Genomic DNA, 18,581 nt, shown 5'->3' with positions numbered 1-18,581 from the left:
TGCATATGGGGTATCCAGGTAAACACTTCAGTTCTAATCCCAGCACCAGGTGGTAGCATTTATACAATGATTAGTTCCAAACAAATGTTTGCTAAGAAGTTTAATTACTTAACATAAGGACAGACCTAAATGCACATCTGTTCCATTAGAATAGTTCTCCAGTTTACTGTCAAGTTGGCTGATAAAAATCTGCTGGATCAAGACGTTTGGGAGCACTAGATGGTCCCATCAACTACTTTACGTATCCTCTTATCCCTCAATTACACAACGCATTTTGATGCAGCTGCCATACCATATAGGTGTTACACAAAAAGTATCAAAATAAAAACAAACATCACAGAATCTATCAAATATAGCAACAGCATGAAGCAATTTATCTAAAAATCTTTTTCAGCAAAATTCAACATCACATGCACTCATACAAATGTATCCAAAGAAAGTGCAGCACTGTTCACAACAATGTGACAAAGTAACTAGCAGGAAGATGCACAATAATTGGAAAACTGTTACTTTCAAACATTAGACAAGGTTTATTTAAAATACTTACAGGTGGAGAAAGCTCTAGCAGATCTTGAATCCTGTTCAAAATATCTTCAATGAAAGCATTCATTTGTCTGCTAAAAATAATTAAAACAACGGGAAGGTTAACTTATTGCAGATATCTGAGATTAGGACAAATAGTGAATCTTTGATACAGCTTTGATATCATAGAATACCTCTAAAATAACTTCTGTCCTACAAGGATGGACACCACACTTGTCACAATATTCCAGTTAGAATCTTGCCTTAGAAATAACAGAGACTCGGAGCTTGCTACCAGAGAAGGCAAGGGAAATTACACTTCTGTGTAGTCTTATAATACTGGTTTAAATGTATTAGCCACAATTTATAAGAAATCAAGATTACAGGAGACACCTTAATTGCAAATAATGTCAAATATGAAATACAATGGGGTAACGTTACACCATTCAAACATTTCCTGCAGTCATATTCCTACAGAATAAGTTGAAGCGTTGGTCTTTAATTTAGACCAACACCACTCCCAACCTCCTCAGACCAACAAAATAATTATGCTTTTAGTCCATCTCGCTGCTACTAGATGATGCCCCACCACATTAGTTCACCATGTAAAGAGAAACAGATAAGCATGTATATGAATAAGGGGTGAAATGTATTCATGCTATCAGAGGCAAAGTAGCCCAGCATGTTGGTTTGTTGTGCGGTATATTGTTCGCTATGTGTGTCGGTTATACACATGTCTTACTTTACTTCTTGCACCTCTATAAACTGTTGTGTATACCTGAATGTGTTATTCCCCATACAAAGTATCATGAAACAAGAACACTAAACTACCAAGGCTTCTGCTCTTGTTAATTAATGATACTCATTCAGCTATGCGCTCCTTCAATTTCGGTGAAATCAATGTTGAATTTCATTTCAAACACTTAACATTAATTGAAATATGGCTATAACTTGGCTCTTTAAAGCATTTGGTCTAGTAAAATCACAGTAAGGTCCTCATGTAGATACGCCAGTGAACACACACACCCATTCCAAGGTTTCCTGTACCTCAACCAGAGCTGCAATTTGGCAGGACGATGACAATTGCACACTAAATAAACCATCCAAAAACCTACATGTCTACCAACTCCCTAGTTTGGGATGTCTAGCAGCATTGATGTACAAATACAGATTATTGTGCATGGCTCCTATTCTTACTGTAAATCATTATCAGTCTTACCTTTGCCAGAAATCATAAGGTGAAACCTATTTTCTTTTTTCTATTGATGACATTATCAAACTAGGCGATTTCTAACTTAAATGAAAATGTTTCATAATCTATAATTTCTACTGTGCCCAACAAATCAAATCATGTAAGTTATCAGAGCCAGAAAGAAACATTATCCATTTTCCCACCACAAAGCTGAAGATATTTTTGGGTTGAACAGTTGCTCTTTCTAGATTGGACCACAGCAGCACAATCTACACAAGCTTACTTCAGGTCTTTGCAGTTAGGAATACTGATAAACAATCTAAAATGGGTGATTACATCACAGGAGTGGTTACATTGATTCTCTGGCTTCCAATTGAAGCTTGAAGTTACTTTACGATGCAATGCATAACATAAAAGGATGATTGGTGTTATATAGCCACAGAAGTGTTTGCCCAATATAGATTCAACTTTCAAAACTACCATCAGTTGGGCGTGGCTTGGAGAGTGAGGAAGATGGTGGATTGAGCTCTCCGCTCCGCTCAGGAGGACCAGACAAATCCACATAACGGTCCTACATTTGGAGTATTTGGACAAAAAAGACGGATCCTGAACGATGCATACCAGGGGTCTCTTCCGACCCGAAGAAATCTCCCCACTATCCAGATTCGGCGGAATGCAGGAGGAGCAAGGCCGTTAGGAAAGTGGTCACGTGGCAGATAGGAGCAGAGGAGAACAAAACCAGTATGACCCCACCTGCTGCCAACTTCATTCAAAGCCTCTGAGAGCTTCTCTCACCCTAGCAAACTCACTGACTGGAAGCAGACAACTTCATGCTACAGTGACGTTAGGGGGAGAACAACGTCAAACAAAGCAACGACAGACGAGCGGCCGACAAGCAGGACGAGTAAAACGAGAGGCAGACGAGCGGGACCTTCGCCGAACTGCGGAGACTGCCCGACACAGCAATCTGCACACAGTCACAATAACAGAACTGTTCCCCTCGACAAGAACAAGTAAGATCAAGTAATCCCAAGTAAACGTTAATAACGCGCATATAGATGATCTGATCTTACCGGCTGGCCTTACCTTGATGCCACACCTCAACACGGCGGACGTTTAACGGCCCCCACGATCATTAAGCAAGCTGAACCAGCGTTTGCCATTATCAAACCTCAGTCCCTCATTAGATTAGATTAGTTCGGTCAGTTGGGACTCGGCTGTTAAAACTCATTTTGAACCGATTTGCAGTACTCCCTCTGTTGCCTGACCCTAAAATGGTGAATGTGAGCACGAATAATCAACGTCCGGTGATGTAAAGAGGCATGGAAAAGTGACAATTTGTGCAATCCCCCCCTGATTACCAAGTCGCCACTTAAAAAAAAAAGTCTGATTACATTAATTAGACCAGCCGGAACTCACTGGCGCTCACCGATTCGATCAGCTTGTGTGTCTGCATGCCTGAACCTGACATGGCGGCCGTGTAACTGCCGGTTCGCTTAAAAAATGCAGCCCAAAGGAATCAAGAACTTTAATCTGGCAACACTACAGAGCGGTTTGCATGCACTGCGCCCACCTTGATGCACTAACGATGTAATAAGCGTTTTTTCCGGCCAACTCGACCCGGTTGCCCGATTCCAATATGGCGACTGTCTGACTCTACTAGAGAAGATCAGATCACCACACCAATCCACAGGCGTGCCGATTCATGGTTTCTGTATGGGTTTAACTTAACCTGTGGCTATACCTTAGATCTCTGTATCTGCCTGCATATCTAGACAAATTAACCAGCTGCCTGATCATGTTGCCTGACCCTAAGATGGTGTCCTTGGTTGTGCTGGTCAGAGCATATAATCACCTATGAGCACAGTTAACCAGGACATAACTTGGAGACAGCATTATTATAACGTGGAGATAGGTGAATGTATCAAGTTCCACAATAACCTCAAGTCTATACCTCACTGGTCTACTCAGCAAGTTCAGTTATCGCCAGAGTGGTGGAATACATCAAACTGTTTCGTAGAATCGCCGCCTGGAGCTACTAGTCTATCAGTCTACCAGTTTCCAGCTAAGCAGGTAACATGTAACATGTCTGCTATCTGATATTGTGTATTATCAAATGTTTCAACAAAAGAGCGTGCCGCATTTGGTTCAACCTCTGCCTCATCGGGGAGGAGCGATTACAATGCAATACAATACAATCGTAACAGTGCAACTGTGGGACAATTACAGTGCAGTTACTGTGCTTGCTCGCTTCAAACACATGTCAAAAGATATTAACCATCCATCCTTGTTTGCTGACACTCGCAACTTACTAAAGCCTGCAAAATCATCAGCAACAGCTTCTATAACCAATAACAACTACCTGATCCAACTGATTCATCTAAAGCAATTCAAACACTGCTCGACCGCTCACAAGGTCCGAATTCAGAGAATATACGGCTATAATCATCTACGAAAATGACAGAAAAAAAGACACTTAATCACTAAAAAGAGTGAAAGCGGACCCATCGCGCCCAGACTCTCCAGTAAAAGGAAAACAAGACATTAACTCGACAATGGAAATGATCCTAAAAAAACTTGCGGATGTTCACGACCTAGCCAAATCGACAAAAACAAATACTAACATGCAAAATGAAATTGCAGCCATTCGTCAAGACATGAAGGAAACAAGATCCAGAATTGCAGAGGCAGAAAACAGTATCAGCTACCTGGAAGACAATGTAAATACAACGAAAAAGACCATTCAAAAACTCAGTAACGCCTCCTGTTCTTTTGCTAAAGACATATCAGAAATATAAGACAGCAACAGGCGTGGCAACCTACGCATTTTTGGCATGCCAGAAGGTACAGAAGATTCAGCCCATTCTCGCATTGCCTTTCTAGAGAAATGGTTGACCCAGGCAACCAACTTTAAATTTGACAAGGATGTGGAATTTTAATAGGGCCCACAGGGTCCCAACACGGTTATCTCCAAATAACAAAGCACCTCGACCCATCATGTGCATACCACTAAGATATCAACATGTAGATCTCACCCTGAACCACATACTATGGAAAGGCACGAAAATTTTCATCTCTCATGAGTACTCAAAGTTGACTGTTGAAACACGCAAAGGGTTTTAAACCTACATCCTAAAATGAAAACAACTGGACTACAAGGTTCTTTCATTGCTCCAGCAAAGTTAAGGATTATCTCACACTACTGTCCACTAATGCTCCAGCTCTTGAATTTGATGGTTATTCTTGTACCTGTCTCGAATATGTTACCTGATAATATGTAAGAATAGGTTTCTTACACCTCTTATCACAAATATATGTCTATCTCAAACCGGTAAGGTGTTGCTAGTCTATTAATAACTAATCTAGATGCATTTGTTACAGATAGGCATACAACCCCACTACACATACTGCACAAGTTTTTGTATGTCCCTCTCACACACTTACTACACACACTTCACATTTTGTATGAAATATGTGCATCGTGGCACGAGAACAACTTAGCTACACATACCCATTACACATACTTTTTACATACCTCACGCATTATACCTGGTCCTGCACGTATGATACTGCATACATATGGTGCTCTATCACCAACTGTCTCTCTCTATGCAAACCTGGACACAAAGTGATTTGTCCGCTCCTAAAGTGAAATTGCAAATTTCTATGTGTTACTCGCTCCTGCACACGGGTGCCATAGAGTGGTAAAACAATACTTAGGTTCGATATTTACTGACTCCTCAGAACACATTAAGTGTTTACGATCATTTGTCCACAAATAGATCTCTTCTAAGCAGTACTCTAACTCAATCCTACTACCCATACCAAGCGTATACATCTATTACACATATGTTGTATGTAACAGCACGTATTTCACACTCCTACACACTTCATAATCTCAAACGGCACACGAATAAATTGGCTTGAATGTACATACACACATATGCATTGTTAAAGTGGATCTCTTTCACAATGTTAGATCCTTTCTGTATTTGTAGGGCTCCGCTCCAAAACAATGATCTTAAAACTTGTTCCTCCAGAAGAGCTATTCTCCTTTTAGCGCTATGTCCGTTGGCAAATGTGGGAGATGGGGGTGGGGGGGTTGATATGGGTTGGGTTTTCCGTTTGTATTGCTGTACTTTTTATTGGCCCCCTTGCCTATTGATTTGTGTTCCTTATGTCTCATGTCAAACTGTCACACACAAAGGGAAGTTTCCCAACAAGACGTGGCTTTTGACAACGCCACCTCACAGAAGGATAACACTGGACTACAGAAAATCTCTCTCACATACTAAATGGCGGGTCTAAACCAATGTATTAAGCTAGTCTCATTAAACGTAAAAGGACTGAATCGTCCAGTAAAGAGGAGAAAGATAGTAGATTATCTGAACAGACTAAAAGGTGACTTAATTCTTCTCCAAGAAACCAAGCTGGATAGCACACTAGCCCAGAACTTTGCTAACTGTCACTTCTCAGATAGTGCTTACTCAGCTGCTGTAGGGAAGAAAAATGGGGTACCTACACTAATTACAAGAAACTCCAGAATCAACTTAATCTCAAACTCCTCTGACTCTCAAGGTAGATGGGTTATCTCAAAGCTTACCAAAGATAAGGTAGAGTTTTACGTAGCTAACATTTATGCTCCTACTAAGGACGATCCGTTTTTATTGGATGATCTATACTCACAATTAGGAAAAATAAGTGATACAGCTACCATTATTCTAGCGGGTGACTAACTTACCTCTTGACCCACACTTAGACAAAAACTCTAGATTCCCATTCCATCCAAATAAGTCACATAAAGCCCTGAAGAAAATCTGTTTGAAATACAACTTAGTAGATGCCAGGAGAATCCAGAACCCGGCGGAAAGAGAATATACATTTTACTCTTTTCCCCAAGAGTCTTATTGATGGATAGATTATATCTTGGTCTCCAATAATGCACTATGTAATGTAGACCTAGCAACAATTGAACCTAGAGTGATTTCAGATCACTCCTGTATTTCTCTATCCATCTCTGACCCTGCACCACATAAAAAAAAACCAAGCTGGCGCCTCAATGACGAGATACTAATTGAACAAGGTAATCTCCAGGTAATTAAAGATACGATTCTTAACTTTCTTAATGAAAACAGAGCCGGTTTGACACCAAACCTGACAAGATGGGAGGCCCTAAAAGCAACCGTTAGAGGGGAAATAATTAGGATTAAATCAAAAACTAACAAAGTAGCCAACTCTAACTTAATTAAATTAGAGAAATAAATTGCCGACTTAGAAAAAGTGCATATCATTAATGAAGACAATGATACCCTTAACAAAATCCTTAACAAGAAATATGAATATATTAAAATCAGCAGTAACAGGGCGGGGGTATGGGTCAATAAACAAAAAAGCATCAAATTATGTGAATCGAAAAGGGCAGGCAAATCCTTAGCATCCTATTTAAAATTTAAACTATAGAAATACGCCATTAACGCTATGAAGGACAAGGAAGAGAACATTAGCACTAATCCTCAAAAGATAGCTGATATCTTCAAGGATTTTTATAAAGACTTATACAAGGAAATTACTAATGTAAATCACTCAAAATGTCATGACTATATAAGTGGGATCACTCTCCCTAGCCTCACAGACCTAGAAAAAGCCCCAATAAATGGTCTGATCACAGAAAATAAAGTATTAATGGCGATCAATAAATTAAAACCTGATAAAGCCCCAGGACCCGATGGGTTTAATGCCAAATTCTTTAAAACCTACGGTTTGTCCCTACTGCCACCACTATTGAAACTATTTGATCACTTCTCAGGTCAGGTATCTGGCACGCCAGCTGAAGCAATCCTAACTGTCTTGCCCAAGGAAGGCAAAGACCCCCTCTTACCTAAAAACTATAGACTGATATCATTAATAAACCTCAATTGCAAGATCTATGCCGCAATTCTCTCCAATAGGGTTCAACAACACATTTCTAAACTAATACACCCATCTCAGGTGCGATTTTTAAAATACAGGCTCTCCAGGGTCAACACGTCTGTTATGTCATACCATAGAAAAGGCTAGACTAATTGACTGACCCACGGTAGCTCACATTAGATGCAGAAAAAGCCTTTGATAAGGTTGATTGGAGATACCTTAAGGCTGTTCTGAACAAGTTTAACCAAGGCAATAATCTGATCAAAATGATAATGGCTCTCTACCACAAACCATCTGGCAAAGTCAGAGCTGGTGGCATAATTTCCTCTGCATTTAACCTGAACCAAGGGACAAGGCAGGGCTGTCCTCTCTCACCCCCCCTTTTCTTCTGGCACTGGAGCCCTTCCTCCAACATATCAGGGGAAAAATAAAGACATTGCCAGTGTTTCCTTTGGTAACACAACTACCAGACGACGTGCTAATTGTCACTGAGGATGCCTCCAATGCCATTCCAGCCCTAATGAATACCATATACCAATATTCAGAATTATCAGGGTACTCCCTTAATAAAGACAAATCCGAGGTAAAAATCCTCAGCCGTTGTGGTGATAAAAGTATCCTAGGCTCTTCAGGCCTCACCTGGCAACAGGACTCTGTCAAATATCTAGGTCTAGAGTTCACAAACGAACTAATCACTACTTTACATACTAACAAGAAAATACTGTCTTCTAGATAACTGGTCTCCTAAATTCTTATCATGGTGGGGGCAGAGCTGAGACACTAAAGATGATGGTCACCCCCCTTATCAACTATCTTATTAGCATGCTGCCCATGATCCTAATAGAATGTTTTTTTTTTTAAATACTGACAAGACCTTTAGTAAATTCTTGTGGCAGGGCATAAAGCCCAGAATCCCTATGAAAAAGCTCAAGCTGGCCAAGGATAAATCTTCAAAAATTATGAAACGGCCTTTCAATGCAAACAGGGCGCCAATTGGTTCATTGAAAAGCCATCTTACGAACCCCCCTGGGTGGTGATAGAAAAATCCCTCATACAGAACACTCCTCTCGCTGCATTGGCCACAATGGACACAACTCATCTACCGCACTCTAGAAACATTATACAGAACACCAAAAGAGCCCTCCTGATCCTTGATTTACGTTTGGAGGACAAGTTACAACATTCCTACCTGTCCTCTCTATGGTATAATCCCACACTCAAAATTTACGGCTCCTCATTTTTCTGGTCGGACTGGTCACGTGAAGGCATTAATCTAGTGCAAGACATCTTTGAAGGTACTTCTCCTCTACCATTCTCATCTTTGCAAAATCGTTTCAATCTCATAGATCTAGATTTTTATAAATTCCTGCAGCTTAAGGTAAGACTTGCTAAAAAGAATCTCTCAGGTGCTAACCCTTCTCTCACTACCCTTATGAGCTGCCTACTCAAAGTAAGTCACCTGGTCTCTAGCATATACAAAACTCTCCTACCGAACCAAAATAAAACCCTAACACAATCAGCTAAAAAGGGAAGCTGAATTGAACAAGAAAAACATAGGCTTTGACTGGATCGTCATCAACAAATCCCCTTTCTCGCATAAAATTTCACCTATTTTATCACAAACTAAATATGTGTTAATAGGACATACTGGGCTGACGCCAGACTCTTTAAGGTTGGACTCAAACAAGAACCCAACTGCTGGTGGTGTTATAAACAAGAGGGCCCCCTAGCACACATGCTATTCGAATGCCCCCTCCTCTAAGACCTTTGGAATAAAGGTTTAGACTGCATCAGACATACCCTAAATATTCTTCCCACTAAAGAGTTCTTATACATTATTCTGGGTCCTTGAGACCCCAACTCAAGAAAGACAACAACCGTTTTTTACTAGACATAATGCTCACTCTAGCCTGCAAGCTAATACTAAACAACTGTAAAAACTTTGAAGCGATCTTTTTCTCTATGTGGAAAGAGTAGCTAACTTTTCTCAGGGGTGCAGATAACATTGCACTTCAGCTATCCTCGTGGAGAGCCTCGCATTGTTCAATATGGAACATGCTAGACGCAAGAGCCTTTATCCACAAGCCTCCGTGATCTCTCCTCTAAGAAACCTACCTCTTCTTCAGTAAGCCCCTTTCACGACCGACAAAATACACTTCGCCAGTATACCAATCCCCAAGGTCACCCTCACTGCCATGTTCCCTTATTCACATGAGAAAATCACTTTTTATTCACACCTGTGCACACCTTATATATACACTGGATCCCTTCTAGAAATATAACATCGTATAACCACATTGATGTAACCTGTTTCAATGGGCATAAGTGTATATATAATAAGAATAAGACCCTCGGTGTTTCGTAGAAGTCAAGGTATATTAATCAGACTACATCTTTTCTTCAATCGCATCAAAAATGTTTTACATGAAGTGAATATTGCTGATGTACGACTCACTTGGAAATGTAAAGTCCTTTTACAAATTCACTGCAATACTTATGCCTAATTGTTTTTGTATGTATTCACACGCAAAGAAGGGATCTATAATAATTGCTTAGTTATATAATGATTTATCTTATGCACAGCCTCTCTCCCTGTATATTTATTCATTTTACCTGTTCATCTCTGGTTGCAAGATATGTAATAAAATATATTGAAATAAAAACGAAACTGCCATCAGTTGGTATCTATGTATGCACTGCACCTAAATAGATGCGCCAGAACACTGTGTGGAATACTCGAGGGAGTCGCTTCAAGTGCTAAAAGAACAAGTTACTTACCTTCGGTAACGATGTATCTGTAAGAAACATTAGTTAGTTAGTTTCCTCACCTTAGAATATCCCCAATCGTCAGGCTGGATCCGGAAAGGTTTTTCGTCAGCAATACCCCTTGCGCGTCGCTAGGGGTCGTCTGCGGCTCCGCGTCCGTCGGCGGCGTCGTCGTGCGCCGGAATGACGTCGGAGTACTTAGACGCCGCCCTCGCGCGCTGACGTCAGTTCTTGTAGATAGCTTTCCGCGCCAGGAAGGCAGAGCCATGCAAGAGACCGACACTGGTGCCAAAAAAGTCTAGGAGCCTGAAAAGGATTACCTTAACCCTAGATGTCGGTTCGCAGAACGGGGAGGATGGGTGGGTCGGTGAGAAATCTAACTAACTAATGTTTCTTACAGATACATCATTACCGAAGGTAAGTAACTTGTTCCTCTGAAAGAAACACGTTAGTTAGATTCCTCACCTTAGAATAGATACCCCAGCAATACCAACCCCGGTGGTGGGTCTGCGAACCAAGATCACACCAGAAAGTCCTGGAGAACAGAACGGCCAAAGAAGCCGTCTCTCCGGACTTGGCTGTCCAGGCAATAATGCTTGGCAAACGTGTGCAGCGAGGCCCACGTTGCTGCCCGACAGACTCCCCACAAGCGGACTCCCCGACCCAAGGCCGTCGTCGCCGCCGTGGCCCGAGTGGAATGGGCCCTCAACCCAACAGAAGGTTCCGTTTTTAGCTAAGGAGTAACAAGCTTTGATGCACAAAACGACCCACCGAGAGATGGTTTGCTTGTGCACCGCCCGCCCCTTCTTGGTGCCCACGTAGCCAACGAAGAGTTGGTCGCCCACCCGGAACTGTTTTGTCCAGACGGTGGAGCCGCTCTTCCTCTTTCGAGGGAGGCAGAAAGAAGGTGGGCAGCGTAACAGACTGCCCGATGTGAAAGGCAGTCACAACCTTAGGAAGGAAGGAAGGGCGAGTGCGGAGCATAACCTTGTCCGGATGAATAGAAAGGAAAGGAGGCTTAGAAGAGAGAGCCTGGAGCTCACTCACCCTTCTAGCAGAGGTGATGGCTACCAGGAAAGCAGTCTTAAGCGTCAAGAGACGAAGAGGACAATTTTGAAGTGGCTCAAAGGGAGCGCACATCAGATAAGTCAAAACAAGATTCAAATCCCACTGATGCATTACGAAAGGGACAGGAGGAAACATATGAGTAATGCCCTTAAGGAACCGAGAAACAAAAGGGGATTTGAAGAGAGAAGGCTGATCAGGAAGCCGAAGGAAGGCAGAGATAGCAGAAAGATAACCTTTAAGAGTGCCCACAGCAGAGCCCTGCTGGGCCAAAGAAAGAAGGAAGAGGAGAACCTCAGAAAGAGGGGTGGAAAGGGGATCCACAGCCTTTGCAGTGCACCATGCCACAAATTTGTTCCACCTACAGGCGTATACCGTTTTAGTGGAGGGACGCCTGGCTGCCAGAATCACATCGCAGACTTCAGGAGGCAAGTCAAATGGCATCAACTGTCGCCGCTCAATCTCCACGCATGAAGGTGGAGACTGGACAGTCCTATCGGGGGATCGATTGACAGACTGAGTAGCTCGGGATACCAGTACCTTCGTGCCCAATCCGGAGCCACCAAGATGACTTGGGCCCGGTCGCGCCTGATCTTCTTCAGCACTCTGGGCAGAAGTGGTATAGGCGGAAAGGCATACAACAGACCGCAACTCCACTCGTGACAAAAAGCGTCCCCGAGCGAGTGCCGCCTTGGAAACTCCAACGCGCAGAACTGCTGACATTGCCCGTTCTCTTTGGTGGCGAATAGATCTAACCAAGGCTCGCCCCACTGCCGAAGGAGGCCTTGCGCTACGTCCGAGTTGAGACGCCATTCGTGATCCATCATGCACCGGCGGCTGAGTTCGTCTGCTCTGGCGTTCAGAGAGCCCGCCAGATGTTGAACCACCAGGGTGATGCCCTGATGTTCCAGCCATGTCCAGAGGTGCAGAGCCTCCTGACAAAGGGTCCACGACCCCACCCGCCCTGTTAGTTGCAATACCACATGGCGGTGGTGTTGTCCGTGAACACCTGCACCACACTTCCCCGGACAACGGGAAGGAATGCCTTCAGTGCAAGTCGGATCACTCTCAGCCCCAAAAGGTTGATATGGAGCCGAGACTCTGCCGGAGACTAGAGTCCTCTGATCTCCGCCTCCCCCATGTGGCCCCCCCATCCCAGGAGGGACGCATCTGTCACCACTACGTGCTCTGGGTGGGGTAGGGAGAGGGATCTGCCGCTGACCCAATCGCGATTCGTGAGCCACCACTGCAACTGTTTTGCAGTGCCCTCCGAGATCAAGACATGGTCGGACAGGTTGCCCCGATGCTGGGCCCACTGAAACTTCAGGTCCCACTGCAGAGCCCGCATTCGCCACCTGGCGTAATGCACTAACAGGATGCAGGAGGCCATCAGACCCAGAAGCCGCAGCACCAACCTGACCGATACCCGGGATAGCGGCTGAAACATGGGAATCAGAGCCTGAATATCCCGGATCCGCTGCTCCGGAGGATAAGCCCGGAACTGCGCCGAGTCCAGAACCGCCCCGATGAAAAGGAGCTTCTGGGAGGGACTCAGATGCGACTTCGGTACGTTGATGGAGAACCCCAGCAAATGCAGGAGGTCGGCCGTAGTCTGGAGGTGGGAGACAACCTGCTGGGGTGAGCCCGCATTCAACAGTCAGTCGTCGAGATAGGGGAAGACTGGAACCCCTGATCTGCGCAGATGAGATGCGACCACCGCCATCACTTTGGTGAACACTCGAGGGGCACTGGTGAGGCCGAAGGGGAGCACCGTGAACTGGAAATGCTCCTGACCCACTGTGAACCCCAGGTAACTCAGGTGGTCCGGCAGGACGGGAATGTGAAAATAGGCGTCCTGCAAGTCCAACGCTACCATCCAGTCTCCTGGATCCAGGGCAGCCAGAAACTGAGCAAGGGTAAGCATCTTGAACCTGTCCTTCCGGAGGAAGGCGTTGACGCTCCTGAGGTCCAAGATAGGGCGTAGGCCCCCTTTGCCCTTCTTGGGAACCAGAAAGTAGCGGGAAAAACAACCACGACCTACTTCTGGACCAGGAACGTGCTCGACGGCCCCCTTGGCCAAGAGGGATGCAACTTCCTCCCGTAGAAGATTCAAGTGAGCCCCCGACATGCGGTGACACTGCGGTGGCATGGTTGGAGGGGTCGTCTCGAAGGGGAGGGAGCAGCCCCTTCGGACGATTTGCAGCACCCACCTGTCCGACGTGATGGAACGCCAGTGGAACAGGTGATGGCGAACTCTGCCACCCACTGGCGTGGAATGGGCCTGAAAGCACGGACTAGTAGGGCTTTGAGGTGGATGCTGCCGGGGTGAATGTGGACTGACCGGCACATTGACCCCCGGTACCGCCACGGCGGAATCCACGTCCGCGACCGCGTGCAGGTTGGATCTGCGGCCGGTGGCTAGGCGGAAGTGAGGGGGCGCCCCTTCCTTGGCCACGAAAGGCGGAAGTTTGCGGTCGCGGCCCGAGAGGCCCAAGGACTTGGCCGTAGCCCGGGAGTCCTTGAAGCGCACCAGCGCACTATCCGCCTTCTCGCCACAAAGGCGAGTGCCATCAAAGGGCATATCCATGAGGGTGCTCTGGACATCCCCTGAGAAAGACGTGGACCGCAGCCAGGCGCCTACCTAGCGAGTCCGTAGTGTCTAGTCCACATCGAATAGCATGTCGTGCTGCATCCCGCCCGTCGGCAAGACCCTGGGCGAGCCGCGTCCGGGCCTCCTCCGGACACTGGGGCAGCACGTCCTCCACCGTATCCCACAGAGAGTGGGAATAACGGTCCAAGAGGCAAGCGGTGTTCAAGGACCGCAGTCCCAAACTAAGGGAAGAGAACAGCTTCTTACCGAACTGCTCTAGCCTCTTGGATTCTCGATCCGGGGGAGCGGACGGGAAGGAGGATTGGGAAGTAGAGGCCTGGATAACCAGGCTCTCGGGCATTGGGTGTTGGGAAAGAAAACTGGGGTCGCCCGGAGCAGGGCGGTGGCACCGGGCCACGTTCCGATCCACAGGAGGTACTGCTGTGGAGGGCTTGGACCAGGTGCCCTTCAGAACGTCCACTAGTGCCTCATGGAATTGCAGCAGAGGCTCCGAGGAGCTTGCTGACGGTTGAAGCACTTCAGTGAGGAGGTTAGTCCTCACGGCCACAGCAGGCAGCTCCAGCCAAAGGACTTCGGCCGCCTTGCGCAGTACCACTGAAAATGCAGCACCTTCCTCCGAAGCCACAGTCGGAGGAGAGATGAAACCAGTGTCCGGGGAGGTGTCCAGACCACTGGCATCCCCAGCTCATCTGCCAAGCCCTGAGATAAGTTGGCCTGCATGGCCAGAGGGTCCTCAGACCCCTCCGAGTCGCCCCCGTCATCCGATTCCTGATAAACAGGGGGAATAATCGGAGCCGTACGGTAGATGAAATTATCATCCGTCGGCTGCGGCGCTGGATGGCGCCGCACCGGCGCCAGGCCCGGACCGGGGCTGAACCGGGAACGGCGTCGTCGGGGGTGGAACCGGTGTCAGCGCTGGCGGAGGTGTCGTGAGGTCGACCGGCACAGACTGAGATCCAGGCCTGGATCTCACGGGGACCTGCGGCGTCGGGACCGAAGTCGACGACGGCACCGCAGGCTCGCGAGGTCGCCCAGTCGGGCCGTGGGGCCCGAAGGCGCGCCGGCAGGCGTTGACGGCGGAGCCAGGCCCCTCATGGCCGAGAGGAAGGCACTGATCTCCGCCGGAGTCGCGTCAGTCCCAGGGACCGGAGGGTATGGGGACGGACGCGGCTCTGACGGAGCCGCGGGGGGTTGGTACCACCCGGACCCTCGACCGAGAGGAAGGCACTGATCTCCGCCGGAGTCGCATCAGTCCCAGGGACCGGAGGGTATGGGGACGGACGCGGCTCCTGCGGTGCCGCGGGGGTGGTACCACCCGGACCCTCGACCGAGTCACGCGACCGGCGCGGGGAGTCCGAAGAGCGATGTCGCCTCTTGGACTTCTTAGCATGCTTCGACTTACCTGAAGACTTCGACCCCGACGAGCGGTGGTGGTGGCTGCGGCTCCGCGACCGCTCCTTTGACCTCCTCCTGGACCGGGACCGTGAACGGCGCGGAGCCGAGTGTCGGAGCTCGAGAAGCTTACAGGACCGCTCCCGCCTAGCCTTCGAGGTCAAGGCCTGGTAGTCGATGCCCGGCTCCGCATCGTGTTCGGCCCCCAGGCAGTAAAGGCACCGGCGGTGGTGATCCGTCACCGACATCAGTCGATGACAGGAGTCACAGGCTTTAAACCCGGGCATCCTACCGGCACCAGTTCGAATCGAGTAGACAAAAGAGTCCAAAAAGTTTGTCAAAAAGTGACTAAAGGGGTAAGCTCTTCCCGGATCGGCGCTGTCTGGCGCGGAAAAAAGAAGAACTGACGTCAGTGCGCGAGGGCGGCGTCTAAGTACTCCGACAACGTCATTCCGGTGCACGACGCCGACGACGGACGCGGAGCTGCAGACGACGCCTAGCGACGCGCAAGGGGTATTGCTGACGAAAAATCTTTCCGGATTCAGCCTGATGCCTGGGGATATTCTAAGGTGAGGAATCTAACTAACGTGTTTCTTTCAGATGAATCAAAATATGAATTCCTTCTAAATTACCTTCTTCTTGATTGCATGTCTGTCTAGCTGCCCATCCTTTCTGGCTCCATTTCATATGCCTCTGGCTACATATGTTCTGAACCCATTAAAAGGCCATGTTCACAAGAGTGACCATGGCCTTTTCTTTTTTGAACATGCAATGTTTTTGCCACTTGTCCGAGTGAAATACATGAATTACATTTTAATCTCCTGCCACCTATAAACATTTAAATTACCAGAAAACAAATAAAGAATTGTGCTGTCCTATGTCAGGAATAATTCTTAATTAGTTCACTTAAGTATTGAATGCCTCCAAATGAAAACAAGTTACTTACCTGTAACTTTGGTTCCCCAGTATTGGTAACTTTCATAGATTCTCATGCTTTGTATCATTCCCCGTCGTCGGAATGGGAGCCTCGGTAACAAAAATATATATATATACATATGTATAACCATAGAAACAAAAGAGAAAAATTAGGCCTAGGCCTCATCTCATTTTGTAGTATATCACCCTCTTTGTGTAAAAGAGCCCAAACTTTTGCCAGGGCCAATCAGCACAGCCTCACCCTCTGGAACCTTCCTGAGAGAGCTCAGAGCCTCAGATTTTCGTAGCCGTTGTGCCAACAGCCACTATCTTAGTAACCTGCAGAGCTTTCCCAGGGGAGGTGGGTGGGCGCATGAGAATCTATGAAAGTTACCAATACTGGGGAACCAAAGTTACAGGTAAGTAACTTGTTTTCTTACCCCAGTATTGGAACTTTCATAGATTCTCATGCTTTGTATCAGAATAGCAAGCAGTAGATCACGACAAGCACATTTCGGTAATTACATGGCTTTACAAAATCATCTCAGTGCACATGATAAAACAACCATTACTGAAACCAAATGTGCTTACCAGGATGGAGGGATTGTAGGGAAAGCTCACCTCTCATTGAAAAAGATTCCGGAGGACTGCTTGACCAACCGCAGCGTCAGCTCGTCCCACCGATTCCAGGCAGTAGTGCTTCGTGAAGGTGTGTACACTGCTCCACGTTGCTGCCCTGCAGATGTCCTTAATCGCCACTCCAGCAAAGAGAGCCACTGAAGACGCCATCGCTCTCGTAGAATGCGCCCGGGCCCTTTTATCCAAAGGTTTGCCCGCAGCCTGATGACAGTACTGAATTGCACTGGAGATCCAGCGGGAAATGCCACTCTTGGCGAGCGGTAACCCCTTCCGTGGTGCACTGTAGGCGATAAATAGTTGAGTAGACTTTCTGAAAGAGCGTGTACGCTCCAGATAGAATTTCAGGCATCTCTGGACATCCAAAGAATGCAATGTTCGTTCCGCTTGAGTGGAAGGACGCGGAAAAAAGGAGTTCAAAATTAAGGGTTCATTCAAATGAAACTCCGAAGGCACCTTCGGGATGAATTTTGGGTTGGTTCTCAAAATCATGACATCCCTCTTGAACTGTAGAAAAGGCTCCACTATAGAGAGAGCCTGGAGTTCACTAACTCTCCTAGCCGAAGTCAATGCTAGGAGAAGGGCCAGTTTCCAAGATAGGAACTTCAAGTCCGCTTTGTGAATCGGCTCAAAGGGCGCTTTCATCAGTTGAGCCAGTACCAGGTTAAGTTGCCAGATAGGCGGAGGTGGCCGGACCGGAGGATACATCCGAAATAACCCCTTAAGGAACTGCTTAACAATTCTTGCAGACCATAGAGATGGCCCCGATGTCTTCCGTCGAAAGCGGGATAAGGCAGCCAGATGCACCTTGATCGAAGAGTGCGCCAGACCTGATTTGGCCAGAGACAGGATGTAGGGCAGAATCTGATGTGGCCGGGATTTGTAAGGATGGAGTTTATTCCTCTGGCACCAAAGGCAAAATCTCTTCCACTTTGCCCTGTAGGTCTTATTAGTGCTGGGTGCCCGTGCCTGAGATAGAACATCCCTGCATTCCTGAGACAGATTCAGATGGCGGAATTCTCTGTGTTCAGGAGCCACGCTGACAAGTGAAGTGACTCCGGATCCGGATGGAGGACTTGCCCCTGATTTCTCGATAACAGAGATGGAATCAGTGGCAAGCGAATCTGGCGATCCTGGGAGAGAAGTAGGAGTTCCGAGAACCAGAACTGCCGCGCCCATGCTGGAGCAATGAGGATCATTTTGCATGGTTCTGCCCTGACCTTCCTGAGAACTCGAGGAATGAGGGGAATCGGAGGAAAGGCGTAGCAAAATGCGCCGCACCAAGCAATCGAAAGGGCATTCCCCAGAGACCCTCGCTGGGGAACCTTGCTTGCGTAAAACCGGCACTTGGCGTTCTCCGGGGTCGCAAAGAGGTCTATGGTCGGAGTGCCCCATTTCTTGAACACTGCTTCCAGAGTGGCCTGATCCAGCTCCCACTCGTGTGTCACCTTCGTCTGCCGACTTAGAGCATCCGCTGTGATGTTGAGACACCCCGCCAGGTGCTCGGCTCGCAGAGTGATCCCGTGAGAGATGGCAAATTCCCAGATCACCTGAGCTTCTTTGGACAGCGTC

At 46.9% G+C, this 18,581-nt stretch overlaps 1 protein-coding gene across 2 annotated transcripts in view; it reads right to left on the bottom strand.

The window, feature by feature from the left end:
• XPOT (exportin for tRNA) overlaps window positions 1–18,581 on the bottom strand; it is a 464,061-nt gene that overhangs the window by 183,369 nt on the left and 262,111 nt on the right. For both annotated transcript variants that reach the window (XM_085653409.1, XM_085653408.1), the window contains one exon: window positions 548–617. In XM_085653409.1, the coding sequence (XP_085509535.1) occupies window positions 548–617 (70 nt within the window). The remainder of the gene's footprint in view (window positions 1–547; window positions 618–18,581) is intronic.

The sequence above is a fragment of the Triturus cristatus genome, chromosome 4_1 (genome assembly GCF_964204655.1).
Source record: "Triturus cristatus chromosome 4_1, aTriCri1.1, whole genome shotgun sequence".
Taxonomy (NCBI): Eukaryota; Metazoa; Chordata; class Amphibia; order Caudata; family Salamandridae; genus Triturus; species Triturus cristatus.
Note: the sequence above shows the minus strand (reverse complement) of the source record. Positions and strands in the feature narration are given on the sequence as shown.